Here is a 19,182-nt window from a genome sequence, read left to right as displayed (position 1 = left end):
AAAAGTGTGTCTTCTGCAGCTGTAGAGTTCATTCTGTGATTGAGAAGGATTTCTTTTTTAAAGATGCAGAAATAGCCTTGTCTTCAATGGCATGGTTTGCTGATCTTTTTCCTGGTATTTTCAGGATTGAAAGAATGTGCTATTTTTTCAAGCACACACTTCTTTGTTCCCATAGATACTGAATAAATTGGAGAAAAAGCAAGAACTGGAAGAAGCATGGAATCAGCTCCTGAATATAAGAGCTTTGGCTGATGACAAGAAAAAATGCCAATGGAAAGTAGAAGAGGTGAATGATCCATAAATATGATCGAAGGAATTTTGAAAACTGCTGCTTCAATTCAAGAAGTAAAATTATTGGCCCTATCCATTTCTAGCCTAACTAGTTGCACACAGCAGCTATTGATTCCAGATGGGAAAATACAACCCAAGTTGTAGCAGAAGTTTAATGTATGACATGGCCTAAAGAAGCACTTCATTGCAGCTGTAGACACGCATGCAGATGCACATCTGCACAGACAATTTCTACTGCAAATGGAGCTGCCTTGTAGAGTGAAAAAACTGGCAGTGTTTTAAGACATTATGTATGACTTTTATCATGGCAAGTATTGTTTATATATGTAGGGTTTTTAAAAACTATGTCCTAGAGCTACAAACCTTCCGTAAATTAGTCTCTTTCCATTTTATTTACCAAGTGGTGCTTTCTAGGGCAGCTTGCCTAAATAGTCTGTATTCTCTCTGAGCTATGACTGTTCAATGTTGGCCTTAAAGTTCTTCTCAGTTATTTCTACATAAGCACAAATACATGTTCCTCTTGCACATGGCCTGTACCTTAAAGGTCAATGAGCCAGTGCGAGCAAGGTCCAAGATGACTTCATCTGGCTGGACAGTGTAGTGCATTTAGGCAGGGGTGACAGAAAGGAGGAAGGAAGAAGTACCATATATTCCTATGAGAAGGTTTTTCTATATCCCCTTATGCAGAAAGAGTCCTTCTTAACTCTACTTTCCAACCAATAATGGCCACTTGTGATGAAAACTCAGGTGAGATAAGGGTTGAATAGTACCATACAGAGATCATAAGTATAATGTAGAAATGTGTAATATTTCCATCCACTTCTTTCCTGGCCTGTCACCTTGAGATCCGTACTGGTCAGGTTCTCTGCCTTCCTTTCAGTAGGCTATGAAAGAATGCAGGTCAAGGCACCCATAACATTCACTGCTGCATACTGACCAGAGTAGGCATTAGAGGAGCCACTGGAATAACTCTCTTCCATGACACCTGTAATATCAGGAAAGGCAAAAAAAGGGGCTTATTTGCCTTTTACCTGCTGGAGTGTGCAAAAATGTCATCAAACTAATAATAGTCAAAAATAGCCATTTCAGTTAAAAATTAGCTTTTTCTGACTCAGTTTGGTGAAGAGTTCCTTATTAACCTTATATAAACTACTGTGAGTACACATAGTATTGTACAATGATTGGCTGATTTTATATTTACAGAGTATTACATCATTCAAAGAAACTAAATAATGGTGTATTACAGGGATGGACACCATGTAGCACACTAAATGAAGCTGCATAAAACAAATTGAGCATACTTTAAAATGTTTATAAGGTAAATAGCTCCCATGCGTACAATACATATTAGCTGCACTATAAATAGAACACCTGCCCTGTAAAATTTAAACAACTCTATAAGAAATGTAAATGCAAATGGTAAATACATTCAATATTTATGTAAGATGTTATATTTCAAATAAAAATATTTGAGATTTAGTCAGCTAATTTGTCTTTTTGTTCAGTAGGTGATTTGGGTTAACATATATTGCAAAGTTCCAGAATAAGTCCAAGACAGCAAATTTTGTCAGGAAAAAAATAATAGCACCAATTACCCAAGAATTGGCCATTATACTGATGTAGCAATGTAATGGGTAAGGCATGTGCTGCAGTCATTTAACCAAGTTATGTATGAGCAGCCTTTCAGGGAGAGTAGTCACCTCACTGAACAAGATACCCCACATCAAGGCTCCCCTGGAGAAGCTCCAAAACTTCAGGCACAGCGAAGAAGAAGGAGGAGGAGGAGGAGGGGAGGAGGAGCCTCAACTGCTCTATCACTACCTGATCACCAGAATGGAGAATATATAGAACTTGAGAAAATATCCCAGGTTTTTCAGACCTACTCTCTCAACCTCCGGTATTAGAGCAGCTCTGGCATAAAGGCTGCTAAATCAGTGCTTCATGTTGAATTAGAGGCTCATTGCCCTCAAATTCTGTAGTGTACATAAATTAGTGGCTTGTTTCCTACAGATTTTTTAGAAGATTTTGCGAGCAGGAGAAAGGGAGGGTAAGCAAGGAGGATGTGGTTCATACTAGAGGAGATTTTTTTAGATAGCCCAGGCTCCTTGAGGTCTCTAGTTTTGAAGATATTTAAAGTATTTATTTGATTATTCGTGAGACATGTAGTAGCCAAGTGTAAGGTGAAGCACAGCTGTGAAGTTGGTTCTAGTAGGAATTAGAGCTTTCAACTGTGAACAAGAGAGAGCAGGTGGACTCTAATCTGGAGAACTGGGTTTGATTCCCCACTCCTCCACATGAGTGGCAGAGTCTTATCTGGTGAACTTGATAACTTTCACACTTCTACATTCCTGCTGGGTGACCTTGGGCTAATCACAATTCTTCAGAATTCCTTTGGCCCCACCTACCTCACAAGGTGTCTGTTGTGGAAAGGGAAAGGAGCTTGTAAGCTCCTTCTGGAGAGAAAGGGGGTATAACTCTTACAGGTTCTTCTTGCCTGTAACTGTTGTTCATCAAGTAGTCTGCTGTGCAGGCACACATGGGACTGTGCATGTGCAGGCTGGCTGCAGACTGGAATAACAAGCTTCCTGAAGCATGGCACAAATTCCAGAGTCAGTCCTCCCCCTCACTTTGGGAGCTGAGACTTTCACACCTAAGCTAACTCTGGAAGGGATGGGAAGGGAGCAACCCTCTCAGTTCTCCCACTGTTGTTGACCATTTCCAAGGCAATTCAACCTGAAAATTCAACCAAGGCAATTCAACCCATGATGGGGCAAGAGGGAGGGTTTGTGTACCTGTACAGAAGACTACTTAATGAACAATAGTTACAGGTAAGTGCAGCCCTGTTTTTCATCTTTGTAGTCTACTGTGCAGTCCCACATGGCAGAGCAGCAAGCTTTGCACTCTAGATGGTGGGTATGAGGCTGTTATCAAAAAAGTGCCAAGAACATCCACCATGGTAAGTAACAGTTCACTTCAATTCATGTAAATAACAAATTAAAAACTGCTCTTCCCACAGCTGCTTCCCTTTGTAAATCAATGTTCAAAGCATAATGGTGTACAAATGTCAAATATGAGGACTATGTAGCAGCTCGACAGTTGTCAGCAATGTCCACATTCGACCAGAAAGCAGCTGAGGCAGCCTATGATCTTGTGGAATGTGCCCTAACCCCTGAAGGACAGCCTACCTGAGTGATAGTATATGCATTCAGAATAGCCTGAGCAACCCACCTGGATATGATCAGGGTGGAAGCCTTACAACCTTTTCTTGGACCCTTGAAACAAGTAGTCGAGGCTGGGCATGCCCAGCTGAAGTATGGCAACAATGGTGGGGGTCTGTGGCAGAGGCCTCTATACAACATAACAAGCCTGGACCAGAGTCCATCTAGTCCAGCACTCTGCTACTCGCAGTGGCTCACCAGATGCCTTTGGGAGCTCACATGCAGGATGTGAAAGCAATGGCCTTCTGCTGCTGCTGTTCCCAAGCACCTGGTCTGCTAAGGCATTTGCAATCTCAGATCAAGGAGGATCAAGATTGGTAGCCATAGATTGACTTCTCCATAAATCTGTCCAAGCCCCTTTTAAAGCTATCCAGGTTAGTGGCCATCACCACCTCCTGTGGCTTAAGAGACTCTTACCTGGCAGTCGAGGCTGGGCGTATCCAGCAGAAACATAGTGAAGGCGGTGGGGGCCTGTGGCAGGGGCCCCCATACAATACGCAGGAGACTCTAACTCCCACTCGGCGGCTGAGACTCCCACTTCCACTCAGTACTTTTACTTGGCAGCCAAAGCTGGGCGTTGCCCAGCAGAAACATGGTGGCGGCAGCGTGGACACTGTTCTCTTGTTAGCTTTTGGGGTTGGTACAATGGAAGGTTTTTCCCTCCTGTTATGATAGCAGTTTAGGTAGTGAAACTGTTATACTGTTGGCAGTTTTGTAGGTAGGGTTAGATATAGGAGTGATGAGAGGCTGTTTAGTTATTAGCTTTAATTTACTATGCTAACACTGCAATGAATTGTATAGTTGTTTAGTCCTAGGTTGTGTTCTGTAAATTGATTATTGAATAGAAAGTTGCCATCAGAGTTTACTCACATTGTTAGCCATGATGTTATATCTAGTGTCATTTTTGTTGCCTGATGTTATATTATGTTTATGATGTTATATTATTATGCTATTATGTTGTGATTGTTATGTTCTGAAAAGTTATGTTGATTGTGTCATGATTACTGATATTTTGCTTTGAGATGTTGTTTGTTTGATGTTGTTGCTGATATTATGATTATTATGCTGATTGATGTGGCTATTATGCTGAGCCTTTCAGGGGAGGGCAGCATATAAATAAAATTTCCATTCCATTCCAAATAAAGATTTCAATTCTTCCTAAAACCTGCAGACCCTTCCAAATAAAATAAAAGGACTCTGTGAACATCCAGTGTGTGTAAAGTTTTTTTCTGATTCTGAAGTGGGGTTTGGGAGAAACACCAGCAGTATAATATCTTGGAATATATGAAAAGAGGTGACAACCTTCAGCAAATATTCCAGACTAGGTCCGAGCACCACATTGTTTTGACGCATCTTAAGAATCACATAAAAGCACCTGAAAACTCCCAACTCTCCAAAGTAATCACAATAAGGAAAGCTGTCTTAAAAGAAACATTGGCTAAGTCACAAGAGGCCACAGGCTTAGCCATCCAGTGAATTAGAACAAGCAATAAATGCCACAGGAGACCTTGACTGGTGGGTACAAATTAGCCAGTCCTCACAAGAACCTTTTGAGAAAAGGATTAGAAAAAAGGATGAAGCATCCACACCTGTGTGAAAAGCTGAAATGGCAACTAAATGAACTTTAATATAACTAGCTGACAAACTTAACAAGAAGTTGTCAAAAACTCTAAAGCACAGGGGCCAATCTTCATCCCTCTAGGTCATACGACAAAACAATTCAATTTCAGTTCATAAAACCTCCTTGTAGATGGTGGATGTTATCTCCTGTTTGGTAGGTTTTGGAAATCCAGTGAGAAACAGTTGCATTATTTTAAACTTTTAACTAAAGTCTCTGTGACAACTGTTTTAACTTTAACCAAGATCATCACTGCTGTAATTGTACTTGGATGCTTCTATTTGTGTTGTCAGTACTTGAGCAACTCAGATAAACCAGTAAGTCCCTCCTATTGAGTCATGAGCTTTCTTTTCTGTCTTGCAGAAATATCTGCTTATAAAAACAGCAACTCTTTTGCATTCATGCGAAGACCACGGTGAAGGCACTTGATGTCCCTCAAAACGCTATACCTTCTGATACTTTAATGTTCTTACCATGTGGTTAGTCCACTGAATTAGTAAATTTTGCAGGGATGCTTGATCAAAGTAATCAAGACTACAAGAAGGGATTGATCTATTCTTAGCTGTCTCTCAGCAGCACTGAGTTTCTGCTTCAAGAGAGATTGAGGTCCTGATTCAGGCCTAGAATAATGCCTGTTATATTTACCAGAAAGGAAATTTGCACAGCTCTGGATATTCGCCCTTTGTGGTAGAAAAACAAGATATATCTTGTGTTCGGCAAATAAGATGAACCTGCATGTGGGTTATCTGTTGAAATCTGGGTTTCCCCTTTTCATATTTCCACTGTTGCACATACGGAACAAAAATGAAGTAATTTTAGATGCATTATGAGAATGTATGCACAGTCAAAAAGAAACAGAGGCACTCCGGATACAAAAAACCTAGTTTCCAAGTTTCAAACCCCAACCCACTGCTGTAGTTAAATGAAAACGCCATAACCAGGTAGTACATTTTAGAAAAATATAATAAATAAAATTTGATCACTGTTAACAAACTTTTTCTTTGCATCACATACAATTGTCTCTGTAAAAAGGTAAAAGCAAATATTCATACTTCATTTATGATCATTAAAAGAGTTTGTTGTTTTCTCTCAATATTCCATAATGTTGTGTAAAAGTGCAAATAATCATGTATGTTGTGTAAAGTTAGAAAGTTTCATCTGCTTTTGTAGTCTGTCTACAAAGCTGTTATAATCACATAAGCTGAATTTTGGTTATTCAGCATTTTAATATGATGCCCACTTCCACATCACAGTAATCTACTGCTGTAAGATGGAGATATATAAAAAGGGAATGTTTTACAAGAAATGTTTGCATACAAAAGCTTCACAAACATTGTTAGAAAAGATAGTACAACATGATTATCCTTATTATATGAAACTAGAAGATATTACATGAAATTAGAAGATATTTTATTCAAAATTTATTGTTTTACTTGCATTATTGTTATGATTTAAAGTAATCTGTAATTCAAAATATGCTTAGATCTTTCATTTGGTTAAAGGCACTTTGAGATGTGAATGCTTTTGGCAAAGGATAATGAGCATCTGATGACTAATAGTTTACTTTAGGACCCCATTTAGAGTTCTCAGCTAGATCATCCTCTTCAAGATGCTTTTTAGAGTCATTACTTGCTACTGATTTAACTCGTTCAGTAGAGGCACCAAGTGCTTCCAACTGCTTCCTCTGTGTGGTTTCTAGTTCTTCCAGGCGTTTGCGAAGCAGGGAAAGTTCTCTTTGATGCTGTTCTTCCTTGAAGTGAAGAAGCAAACCAAAGGAGGAAAGGACATTTAGTAGCGTTCACAGGTTATCTGTGCTGAACAATACTTTTGTGACGAAGCAGATTATAGAGATGTCATCTGTGGAAAAGGCACTCTGTTTTCAAGCTTATGTCTTTTTTACTTGTACTAAAATATGCCAGTGCAACATGGTGTGGAAGCAGGACTTATGAGTCTGAGTAACTTAAAAGTACTGAAGACCACCATCAAAAGGGTATTGTGGCCTTGAGGATTGCAGTTTACTTGCACACTGCATTGGTCAATTAGGAGTGTTCCTCTAACTGCTTAACCCCAAAAGTTCAGATTCATGTATGGTAAAGGAAATGAATATGGAAACTATAAGATTTTTGACCACTAGACCTGCACACCCAAGAAAGCGCTGTATTTCTATTTCTAGAACAGCAGTTCTCCAAGCCAGAGGTGGGTAGAAGGTCACTCAGGAAGGGTCAATCATCCTCCAAGCAATTAAGTGTAACCCTCTGCCCATCTTCCAGTACCGCTGCAATCACTTTCTTATCCAACTCTTTAAATCTACAGCAGAATTTTCTCTCCCCTTTGTCTTTTGCATTGAAAGAAGCATACGCTCTTGCTCCAGATGCTCTACCTGCCAATCTGCTGTTGGTAGCCCCTGAGGCTCTAGAAAAAATTAAAAAGTTCCCAGAAAAAACTCTGCCCTCTCCAAGCCACAGTGGAATGCAGTTTAGGATAGGACAAAGGGCTCAAACAAACAAACAAACAAACAAACAAACCATGCAGTAGATTTGTACAAGCTGTTGAGTATTACTTAAAAGTAGCTGTCTAGATTCTGAATCTATCACTGACATTCATAACCACACGTAAGATACTATGTGTGTATGTGCACGCGCGCACGTGTACTTGTGCTTGATAGTATCAGGTATTCAAAACTTTCAGAAAACACATCCCTGGCAGCTTTTAGAGTATCCTTCACTTTCCCCGTTTATTACTGCATATGTGATCGCTTTTGCCCAATAAAATGGGATTTGTTTGGGGATTTGTAATGCAACAAGTCACCCACTTGCAGATGCGAGAAGGATGCCTCAGGTCCAGGAACCATAGCTGAAGACAACAAGCTGAGTGGATTCAGGGATGGGATGTTAGGAGACAGAATTAACTGGCGAAATTCATTATGTCTGCGCTGCAAATCTTTTAACCTTTTCTGAAGGCGAATATGTTCTTCAAAGGGAACGTTCTGTCTGAAACAAACAGTAAAAGATAATTAGCCTTCCAGTAAATGTCTTAAAAATGACATTTTCTTCAGATGTGCAGAAGCAACTAATACCCCCAATCATGTAGCAATATTGTTTTATCATACCGGCAGTCACCACATTGCTGAAGCATACTGTAATCTGAACAAATAATGTTTACAGTTACCTATTCAACACCTGGTTCTCGGTTTCCAATTCTTCTTTCTTGGCTTCCAATAGCTCTATTTTCTCCAGCATTTTCTTTTGCTTATTGTCATTGAGCGTCTTTCTCTGTAAACAATAAATCTGCATATTTAGGGATGCCAATATTAATTGACTGACAACTCTCAGTACTTTAACATGCAGCATCACACTTCCTCACATTAGCTTTAATCTGAAATCTGATCCAAAATGATTAAACATACAGACAGTGGAAGAGCAATGATATAATGCTGAGTAACTATTCCTTTAATTTAGTAAATATGGCATATGGTCACATTTTAGAAGTTGGGCAGGGGACTGTTCCTTTGGACTCTGTTGTGATAATCAAGGAGAAGGGTCTATTTTTGGAACATCACATATGTTGATTAAAAAGGCAAGAAAAATTATAGAAATCCAGATCGAGCCAATGCATCTTGTGGGACAGGAATACTGGTAAGTGTAGAAAACCTTTTCTTTCTTCATTTCCTTTTCCATTCATTTGATTTATTTGGGATGCTGGAAGAGGGCAAAGCAAGTGACTACAACTCTGTAGAGCTCTAAAAATAACTGGGTTTGTGTACAAAAAATACAGTCATATATAAAATGTACAACTGGCTCTTGCATGTATCAATTCATTCTTGGCCCTTTTAACAATACATAAATCAAAATTCAGTTTTACAGCCCAATCCACAGCTGTCAGGCGGGGGACAGGGATGGGACACTGCTCTGGTGCCCTCCCACCCTCCCGCAATGAGGGAAGTGCTAAAAAATTTTTTAAGTGAAAATCCTCCATAGCAGGGAATAGAGATACGTCACAAAAATTGTGACATATCTCAACCGGTGGAATCACTGGTGTAAGGGGGCCAATCATGCTCTGGAGGCTAAGGTCAGCTCTGCCCCTGCCCCCAGCCATGCCAGTGCAGCATTTGTGCCAATGGACCTTGGCAACGAAACCAGCTTCTGGGCCAGGCGCCATGCAGCACCTGGCTGTCCAGGTAACTTGCTCCTTTGCCAGCTCATGTGGTCCTTGCACAGGTGGAAAGGGTATTTCCACCAGCACAGGGGTGTGCTGGTGTCAATCCCCCGCTCAGACAATAAAACGCTTGTAGGTTTTCAAGGATTTTATTGAAGACATGAGGGACAGAAGAAGACAGTTCTGACAAAAAGGTGCCAAACTCATAATATGGATAGCATAATCCCCACCCCCACATGGGAACAGAGAGAGTCAAAAGTGTCCAGCCTGAAGGCCCTTCCCAGCCGCAGAACTCCAAGGCCAGAGCCAGTAGATAGCGATACACCTGCAGAAGCGAAAGCACTCCCAGACATTCCCACTTCCCAACAACATCATCATCCTGACAGCTGGCTCCAGACAGGGATTCGCCGCACCTCCCCCAGATTGGGTTGTTTGTTAAAGTTTACTTGAATTCCACACATTGTTCCACCAGAAGTTTCATCTACAAGTATTTGGGCATGGGATTTTATTCCCATCAGGATTAAAGAAAGTGTTTGGTACTGGAAATGATTTATATTGATGCAATTGGTCTACTGGGTCTTTTATTCATATCTGGTGGTACTGCATGAAGTCCCAGATGTATTGAAAAAGGGTGCTTAAATTGTCAATGCTACTATTATCCACTGTAGCTCAGTTTGGTTATTTGAAGAGCTTTGAAAGGCAATAGTAATCATTTCACAGGTAATTTGTTTAAAAGTGCCATACTTGTTACTGCTAAGTACTGGAAGCAAGACCACTAGCCTTTATTCATACGATTCAAATGAATAATTTAGAAAACAGTAGCTTTGTTTTATTGGAACAGAGTTACACTGAATAAAAGGTTAGACAACAACTCCTATGTATGATTAAGTATTTAATGTGAAATTTAGTATTTAGTATTTAATGTGAAATTTAGAGCCCTAATTTTATTATATTGTATGTATTTATTGAATGTGCTCTTCTTGTTATTTTAGATTATATCAGTTGTTGTACACCGCCCAGAGCCCTCCGGGGGTGGGCGGTATAGAAGTTGAATGAATGAATGAGTGAATGAATGAATGAATAAATAAATAAATACAAACCAGTATTTTGAAACTGGAAACCTATACTGGAATTTTATGTAGGATCCAACATTTGAGGACTTTTTCTGTGTCGTTCTACACATTTACAAAAATACAATAACTAAAAACACCATCTGGGCAGCTCAATCCAGGAGGGGGGGCAAACACAGGAAAGCCCTTTGGAGGGGTTGGGACGGCGCCAGAGCAGTGCCGCCCCTGCCTGCCTGACAGCTCTGAGTTGAGCTATAAAACAGTTTTTATTATTACCTTTTAGCCATTTTAAATTCAAAGGTATTTGCTTTTAACAGTTAACAATATGATGTTGTAGAAATTAGGATTGTAACAGGTCCATCCTAAGCACTGAAGTCAATGGGTTAGAAGGGGAATAATGCTGCTATGGATGGGCACTATCAGTCTACTACAAATCAGACCTAGAATGCAGAAGCTTAATCCACTTAACCCAGAATAAAGGGCTCCCTGCAATACATTGTGAGTGACATGCCTTTTTCTGAGCAACTGCTGCCCGGTGTAATTTCTCTTTCATCCGCTTATATGTTTCTTCTTCCTCTGTGATGTGCTGGGTGAGTTTATGTTTTTCTGCCAACCATTCCACACGTTTATCTTCCAAATTCCTAAGGGGAAAAAAATAAGCAATTGTTGCCTTGCAAGCAACAGACGCACACTGAGTTGTTTGGCTTTGGCTTACATACCCACTGCAAGTAAGAGTTGAATGGGCAGAAATGCAGAAAATGAAGGTAAATTATGCAGATAATTAATGGGCGGAGAAGAGAGGAGGGAACTGGCCAGACACTCCAGAAAGATGGGCTGAAAAGGCAGCACCCAGCTGAGCTTCAGTCAGCCCGTGCAACGGGTATTCAAATGGCCAGCCCAGTCCCTTCCTGCTAGGCTGGCTCCACCCAATGCAGGCACACTCAAGGTGGGGTGCTTTCTCCTCCTTCTCCGGGTGCAGGAAAGGGGATTTATGACGGCCAGGAAAAGGCCCCCATCATCTCTCCTCCCCTCCCCTGCTGAGATCCCAGCTCACTTGGGCCTCCAAGTCCGGGGGAGAGGTGGGTGGGCAGGCAGTGGCGGTACCAGAACAGGCAGCGGCAGGAGGCAAGGTGTAGCCCAGAGACTTCTTGGGGGGAAGGGGGTGAGTGGCCAAATACAATGGCCCCAATGTGACTAATTTGAGTGGCACCTGCGACGAGCGCCCCCTTGTGCCCCAGGGTAATTATACCTCAGGCTCTTTCATCTGCCTGTCCACTTAAGCAACAAAAAGAAGGGGCTGCTACAGAGGCCCATCAAAGATAATTTTGCCTCAGGACTCTCCAAAACTTGGAGCCTGCACTGTCAGCCAATGAAACACATTTAGAGGGAAATACCTTAATAAAAGCCCTATTTCTCCTTCCCCCACCACAGCCCAGAAAATGAAACAACTCTCCACTGTGGCACATCTCCAAACAAAGCACATCAACTCTTGCCAAGTAGTAGAGTAATTAGGCCCAGACTCTCTGGCAGTAGATGCATTAAGAGCTAATAACAAGTTTCAAGGGATCAGATACGTTTTAAAAAAACAAATATCACTTTAAGATATGAAAGAGTATACAGCTGAAACAATGTGCTCATCTACTCTTTCTTACAACTAAAGTTCCTTGTATGCATACAAGTATTGGATGCACATGATAATGCTTCTTCCAAAGCACTAGGGAAGTTTTTAAATCAATCAATAAGGATTAAGTGAACTCTCAACCTCCAGAAACAACAACTTGTCAAGGGCACTTAAGAATTCATTATAAATACTTAATCATGCTGTAGTCTTGAAGCTGCTGAGCTTGACAATTGCCAATGTCTTGAAACTGCTACCCTGTTTCCCCGAAAATAAGACAGTGTCTTATATTAATTTTTGCTCCCAAAGATACGCTATGTCTTATTTTCAGGAGATGTCTTATTTTTCCGCTCCACAACTGCATGCTCTGGTTGACGGACATGCTTCCAAACAAAAACTTTGCTACATCTTACTTTCGGGGAATGCTTTATATTTAGCACTTCAGCAAAACCTCTACAACGTCTTATTTTCAGGGGATGTCTTATTTTCGGGGAAACAGGGTAACTGATGACTCAGTCACACATTCATAAATATCACACAACTCCCAGAAAAACACATGATAAGCTGTCACTGAAAAGTATTTTGCTAGAGGTGAAATGTGTGCTATGTGTGGTGTCTGATCCATGACAGCCATCTCAGACGCATTCATATCATCACTTGAAGTTGTATCATCAAATGATAAACATGCTCCCCATCTTTATAACTGTGGGAATCTTAGGTATCTGTTGGCTTCCAGTGGGGAACTTAAGGTGTGCTGAAGCCTCTGTGTAATGCAGAGGATCTTCACAGCCAGATCGCCAGCTAGGAGACATAAGTCACCAACCAAACAATTACTCTGGATAAAGAATGATCAGGAGATAACCCACATTGCTTCAAGAAGTTCTCCTCTGCAGGAAACCATGAAAACAGGTTTTTGTGGAACACCCAGGAGTGGACACCTGGGAAGTGGATGTTGAACGACCTGAATATAACTGGTCTTTAAGCATGGCCAACTCCCATTTCTTTGCTTTCGGAGGATAATCAATTTTAAAGATAACGAGAGTTTTCACCTGTGCTGATGGCAAGCAGCCTTGTTCTGAAATAAGCCTTTTCTCTGGGAAAGAAAAATCTGGGAAAGTATACATCTGAATTGAACTTTTAAAAGGGGTAATAAAAACCTTACAATGCAATCCTAAATTGGTGAGGGAGAGAGAGAAAGTCTGGATATAAATGTTGATGCTGATTAATAAATATTATATGCTCAGGAATGAATGGCATAAGGAGCTGATTAGCTTAGTCTGCCAAAGAAATGCAATATGAGCCAGTGTGGTGTAGTGGGGCAGAGTGGCAGACTCTAATCTAGAGAACCGAATTTGATTCCCCACTCCTCCTCATGAAGCCTGCTGTGATGTTTGGCTAGTCACAGTTCTCTCAGAACTCTCTCAGCTCCATGTACTCCACAAAATGCCTGTTGTGGAGAGAAGAAAGGGGTGTGCTTGTAAGCCGCTTTGAGACTGCTTAAGGTAGAGAAAAGCAGGGTATAAAAACCTACCTTCCTTCTCCTTCCTCTGTCTATGGATCTCCAGTTATAATTTATTCAGCAAAAAATTACGTTTAGGATGCACGGGACCCTTTAGCAAAGGACTGAGTAAAATGGCTGAAAAAAGCTTCCAGTACTCAGTACCAGTGAATACCATCACCCCAAAAGTCCTGGGCTAGTGTTTGTATCTTTTTGTTGCCATACAAGTCAGGTGACCTTGGACCCACCACAACATATCACTATCTAACCTACTTCACAACATTGTTGCTGTAAGGATGACAGGAGAAAAGTGTGATAAGCCACCCTGGGTCCCAATTAGGGAGAAATTTTAAAATTAAAACAAGGCTAGGATGAGATTTCGTTAGGCAATATTTAGAAAATCGAGGCATTAAAATACAAAACTCTGAAGAATGAGCCAGCCCCTAATTTTTTTCCCTAAAGGCAAGGAATATTTTTCAAGGTCTGTGTTAAGACACAAAGTGTACCTCTCTGCATCTAACTGTGCCCTCTCTGCTTGACTTCTTGCATTTCGACATTCGTTTTTTAATCTTTCCAGCATTTCCTTGAGTTTCTGACTGGAATCCAGCAAGTCATTCTCTGACTGTGAAAGTGAAGTCACACGAAGCTGCAAATCTTGGATGTGCTGCAAAAAAAATAATAAAAAAGAAAAGAAAAAAGTGGTCAATGCTGTACCACTTGAACAAACTCTCAGAGGACAAGCCAGATTTGTTCAGCCATGGTGTTGTTGCCAGCCTTGTGAGTTCACAAAAGTATATGGTTGGCTTATCTGAAAACGGAATGCTAGATGAAATGGGTTTCTTGTCTAATCCAGCAGAGCTCTTTTCCAGCATCTGTTCTTAAAAGGCAGAAGGTTTCAGAATCAGCAAGCCCAAATGCAAAACAAACGAACACAAATTTCCTTCAAATCTATCAGTTTCTGAATTAAAACTGAGCCAACTAATGTTCTATCACAAAAAGCCCTTTGGGGGAGGGCGAGTTATAAATACAAATAAATAAACAAACAAATAAAACGACAAAGGAACATGATATCAAATCCTCACCTGCTTTAGATGTGCATTATCACTTCTCTCTTTTTCTAGCTCTTCAGAATTAATAACTTGCTGTTGAAGCTTTAGCCTACAAAAGTAACACAATATTGATACCTCTTGGGAGGAGCAAAAAATGGAGAGAATAATGTCTACCATTTGTTGAATTTGAAGAAGGGGGTAACAATATGTATAGTGATCTTTTATGATGAGGGTATAAGGATACCTTGTCAGTCATTTGAAATTTAATGAAGATACAAAAATCTGATATTAAAAATCTGGAATTAAAAAGTATATACCGCATGAATGAAAAGATCTGACCAAACCTGATACAGAAACCTGGACATAAAAATTAGTGAACATGGAAGTCCATTAGCATGAAAATACATATGGGGAAATTTTGTATTAAAAGGCAGTATGAATTACCATCTTAATTTTTTATCTGTGCCCCTATTTAGTTTGCTCCTCTCTTTTGCCTTTGTCTTTTGTATTGGCTCTTCTGCCAATCTGAACCACACGGAAAGGTGGAATATAAATGTATCAATTGACTGATGTGATTTGTACTTTTGCTACAGGTGGATATTAGAATGTGAGTGGGCATATAAAAGTTCACGACAAGAATGAAAATCCTTTACAGAATGAAACTTTGATAGCAAATAGAAAGTAAAAATTAAATTAAAAATCCAATATAGTCATTTAAAAATATTATGAATAAACCACTACTAAAGTTATGACAAAGCTTCATAAATTAGGTCTTTCAGGTTTCTGTACTTTGTAAATATGGACAGATAGAGACATTTCAAGAAGAAACAGGAATATGCTGGTGTTGGTAGAGAAACAGCTACAAAGTAAGAATTTTCAATTTATATTGTCAATGTATGTATGAATTCATTTTTGGAGGAAAAACAAAAACTTTTTCTGGTCAACTTTACACACAAGGTGCTAGGTGTCAAAGTCCACAGTCATGTTCTATGCATATCTGTGCAGCATTGGAATGACATGTTTCATAAAACATTAAAAAACGGTATATGCCTGATTACCATTAAAATCACTCCACATTACCTAAGGTTCTGAATTTCCCTTCTGCTGGATTCTTCTGCCAACTGCAGAGTAGATATTTTCTCTTCATATTGATTCTTTTCCAAATGCCTCTCAGCGTCTTGCTCCATTTTGTTTTTCTCCATTTCTGCCAATTTGGCTTCAAGTTCTAGTCTGAAACATTATACAATATTTATTACCTGTAAAAGGTAGCAATAATTTTTATTTCTTCATCACATTACTCAAACCATCAATAACACAGCCATGCCAACCACCCCATGAAAGCTAGGGACATGCATTCAGACATTTAGCTAATCAAAATCCAAAACTTTTTTTGGTACGCAATCCAAATTGAACTGACCAAAATCAAGATTTAATGACAGTTTTAAAAATTTCTGGATCTTGCCATTCTTGCAGCTGCCTGGCTCTGAAATTGGCCTCACTGCTTGCTTTAGGATTTACCGAAGATCAGTTATGTCACAGGAATATTTACCAATTAGCAGAACTGCACAAAGCCTATGATCAAAGTGGTTTACATTGGTAGGTATGCCTTTCCAATGTGCTTACACAAATCACAGTATTGGTTCGCTGGACTAGAAAGGGTGTTGATTTGTTATAAACAGTGGCTTTTGTTTGCTCAATTAAGTCTCCTCTTGGGTACTGGGACAAATATTGCACCTGCCTGTCATATATGTAAGCACTGCAGATGTTCCAGAGAGGGGAGATATAGAGCTGAATGCTATACTTATGCCCTTCCTATCAGCAATAAAGACTACTGCCACTAGGGTGAAAAATAACATGTTTTATTTGCATTTTAGGGAGGGAAGGGATTGAGCGTGCACAAATATCTCTAGAACACAGGAAGACCACAATACCTCAGTGGAAATGATTCCATTCAGTTACAAAAACAAATCAGTTGCATTATGGAACTATGAGTCCCCATCCAGTTTTTTTTTTTGGGGGGGGACATTTCTGTCCATGGGAGGAGCGCACTGCCTCTCGGGAGGATTTGCTCTCCCTGGGGCATTTGCCCTGGCGGAGAGGTAGTCCTCTGGTGTGGCCCTCCCCAGCACTAGAACACGGAGCCAGTGTGCCAGCACTCCCGACACCGATGTAGAAGGGCTCGGCCGCAGGAAGAGCTGACCGTCGGCTCCCTCCCAGCCATTCAGTGTGTTACGCCAGCAGCCGCAAGTTAAGAATTGGCTCTTCAGCCCCCAAAAGGTGGTGTAAGTCTATTAAGCTCAATGGGGGATTCTTGGGAGGCTTTCATGTTTTTGAAGCCTTTCCACGCCAAGAAACTCCTTTGGGCAAAATGGCAAAACTCATGCATTGATGTCAAATGCAGAAGGGACTGGTGTAGTTCTGTAGGCAGCACACTCACCCAGTTCCACTTTCTACCTGCTCAGGGCAGAGATGTCTGTTTCTCCCAAATATGATGCCTTCTTGATAAATTGTAGTATATAAACACGACATGCTCTCTCTGCCATGCTTCCTATTTTCTTGCACAGTCTTCCCAAATGCGTACATTTGGGAACTCCACTGCTTTCTCATATCTGTCTACAATTTGGCAGGGAGAGGAATACATTCTCCAAGAATTTCACACCATTAGGACGAAAGGAAAAGCTACAAATAGTAATAGGATTTCCACTGAAATAAAACAGTTTAACAACTATAAAATATATTGTGGGCACCTCAACTGAAAGTATCTCTGGAAAGAGAAAGTCTAGTTCCAGAATGTGTCAGCTGTATGTCAGATAACCATAAAGCACTTTCAGGATTCAAAAAGTGGTAGAAATTAATCAGTAGCAATAACGTCAAAGGTTTTATAGCTGAGACATAATGCACAGTATGCAATAATAGGAAAAGAGGCTGTATCACTCCCAGGTTTATTTTAAAAAAACTCTGGACAAGAAAATGCACAGAGGTACTTACCTTTCCGCCTGAAATGCTGCAAGCTTCTGGAAGCCTTCTTCCTTCGCAGCTTGTACTTTGCGGACTAACTCACGATCCTTTTCCATTAAAAGCACTTTGTGCCGATCTAATGTTGTCTTCAGTATTTCATTATCTGATCGTAACTCTGGTTTTATATATTTAAATAGTTAGAATCCAACATTCCTAGTGACATCTGTTATTTAAAGTATTACTTCATACTGAAGAACTGCCTTAAGCGATGTTCCCTCTTGATGGTTGCCTTGCTAGATGCCTCCCGCTGCCCATTCTAGCTATAAATCAGGAACTCTTGTGTGTCTAAAATTTAACTAGGAAGATCCTTTGGGAATATGATACAAACCCTGAGAATTGTATCCCTACTTGAGAAAGTTAATTTAAAATAAAATTCCACACAAATGTAAGGAGACTCTGGCTTGGATCCTGTGATCCAGTTTCCCTGAAGCAAGTGCTTCCTCGGCTGTGTAGGGAACCCTTGAAAAACACTGGCCTGGCACTCTAACGGCACAGAAAGCAAGCGCTACAGTGGAGAAAAACGCCCACAGCAGCCAGACAAAAACAGAAGGGCATCAATGTCATAGGATGCAAGCCTTTATCTGCATTCAGGGAAGTATGTCTGTCACAAACATGAACCAGGTTTAACCTTGGGGATGTGTGCTCCCTTCTTGCCCATTCCTTCTCATCCACAGTACCACAACTGAAACTTCTGAACAAGTTGGGGCTTGTTTCATGATTCTAAATAGTGCAGTTTGTTAATATGTCCAAATCTGGATGTCACCAAAAACTGGAGTTAAGACTGAAAACCTCATTGAACCAGGAAGTCTAACTGCAATTTGGCCCAGGAGACAAGTACCTGAAAATTAAACAAATGCATTCTTGCCCCAAACTTCTCTTTTCTTCTTGAAATCTAGAAGCTTTGGCCGATTATGCATGGCAAAGTTCCCATGATTTCAAAGAAAATGGGCTGGGGAGTCTTTGTTTTGGGGCATGTTTGTTTGGCATTATTACCCACCGCCCTGTTCGCAGCAGGGCAGGAATCACCCATCAGCTGGCTTTTTGCTTGCGTCTGATGGGTGGGTGGGGATGTTTTGCAGGTTCTCTATTGTGCATGCGTGCTTTAATTTTTAACATAATCATTATCTGTCTCCCAAGGTGTTGGGTTTTCCTGGTGTGGTCTGGAATCACTGATTGCTTGTGTATAAAATTTTGAGGCTGGAAATGTCCCAGCTTGTTGACCAAATGTAGGGGCAAATTAGGTGTTTGGACTGATTGACTAGTCTTATTATTTTTAGATATTTTCAGTGTTAGCATCAATTTATCGATATGGTTATTTTTAAAATCTAAAGATCTAAAGATATGCAGGAGCAGGGTTAGTCAACAACAGGGAGGAGGATGAGGGGGAGCGGTACAAAGCAGCATGAGGGAGTGGGAGGAAAAGACTAGGCGAGGTGGCTGTGGGAGGAGGGAAGAGATCGGGGCAAAGCTGTGTCCGCTGGCAAATCTGTCCTATTCTGGCAATGAAGCAAAATGAAAATTGTGCTATAAGTGGATTTGCTTGCAGCGGAGAGAGTGAAAAGTGAAAGCGGGGCTAGAGGAAATACGTCCATACAAGAAATCTTGCCGTGGCAGACATTCTCCTCCACCACACAGCAAATACCATGA

The 19,182-nt window shown here is 40.5% G+C and overlaps 2 protein-coding genes across 5 annotated transcripts in view; one reads left to right on the top strand and one right to left on the bottom strand.

The window, feature by feature from the left end:
• The window catches only part of PLXNC1 (plexin C1), a 93,161-nt gene extending 91,391 nt beyond the window's left edge, over positions 1–1,770 (top strand). For both annotated transcript variants that reach the window (XM_048501403.1, XM_048501402.1), the window contains one exon: positions 176–1,770. In XM_048501403.1, coding sequence (XP_048357360.1) covers positions 176–301 — 126 coding nt within the window. In that variant the 3' untranslated portion in view covers positions 302–1,770. The remainder of the gene's footprint in view (positions 1–175) is intronic.
• A 4,302-nt stretch (positions 1,771–6,072) lies between these two features.
• The window catches only part of CEP83 (centrosomal protein 83), a 30,108-nt gene continuing 16,998 nt past the window's right edge, over positions 6,073–19,182 (bottom strand). For all 3 annotated transcript variants that reach the window (XM_048501417.1, XM_048501416.1, XM_048501415.1), the window contains exons 9-16: positions 17,506–17,650; positions 15,598–15,747; positions 14,551–14,626; positions 13,975–14,132; positions 10,864–10,993; positions 8,296–8,399; positions 7,940–8,117; positions 6,073–6,877 (exon numbers count right to left, since the gene is read on the bottom strand). In XM_048501417.1, coding sequence (XP_048357374.1) covers positions 6,680–6,877; positions 7,940–8,117; positions 8,296–8,399; positions 10,864–10,993; positions 13,975–14,132; positions 14,551–14,626; positions 15,598–15,747; positions 17,506–17,650 — 1,139 coding nt within the window. In that variant the 3' untranslated portion in view covers positions 6,073–6,679. The remainder of the gene's footprint in view (positions 6,878–7,939; positions 8,118–8,295; positions 8,400–10,863; positions 10,994–13,974; positions 14,133–14,550; positions 14,627–15,597; positions 15,748–17,505; positions 17,651–19,182) is intronic.

This window comes from Sphaerodactylus townsendi, linkage group LG06 (assembly GCF_021028975.2).
Source record: "Sphaerodactylus townsendi isolate TG3544 linkage group LG06, MPM_Stown_v2.3, whole genome shotgun sequence".
Lineage (NCBI taxonomy): Eukaryota > Metazoa > Chordata > Lepidosauria > Squamata > Sphaerodactylidae > Sphaerodactylus > Sphaerodactylus townsendi.
The sequence above is the reverse complement of the archived record's forward strand: the minus strand, read 5'-3'. Positions and strand labels throughout refer to the sequence as shown.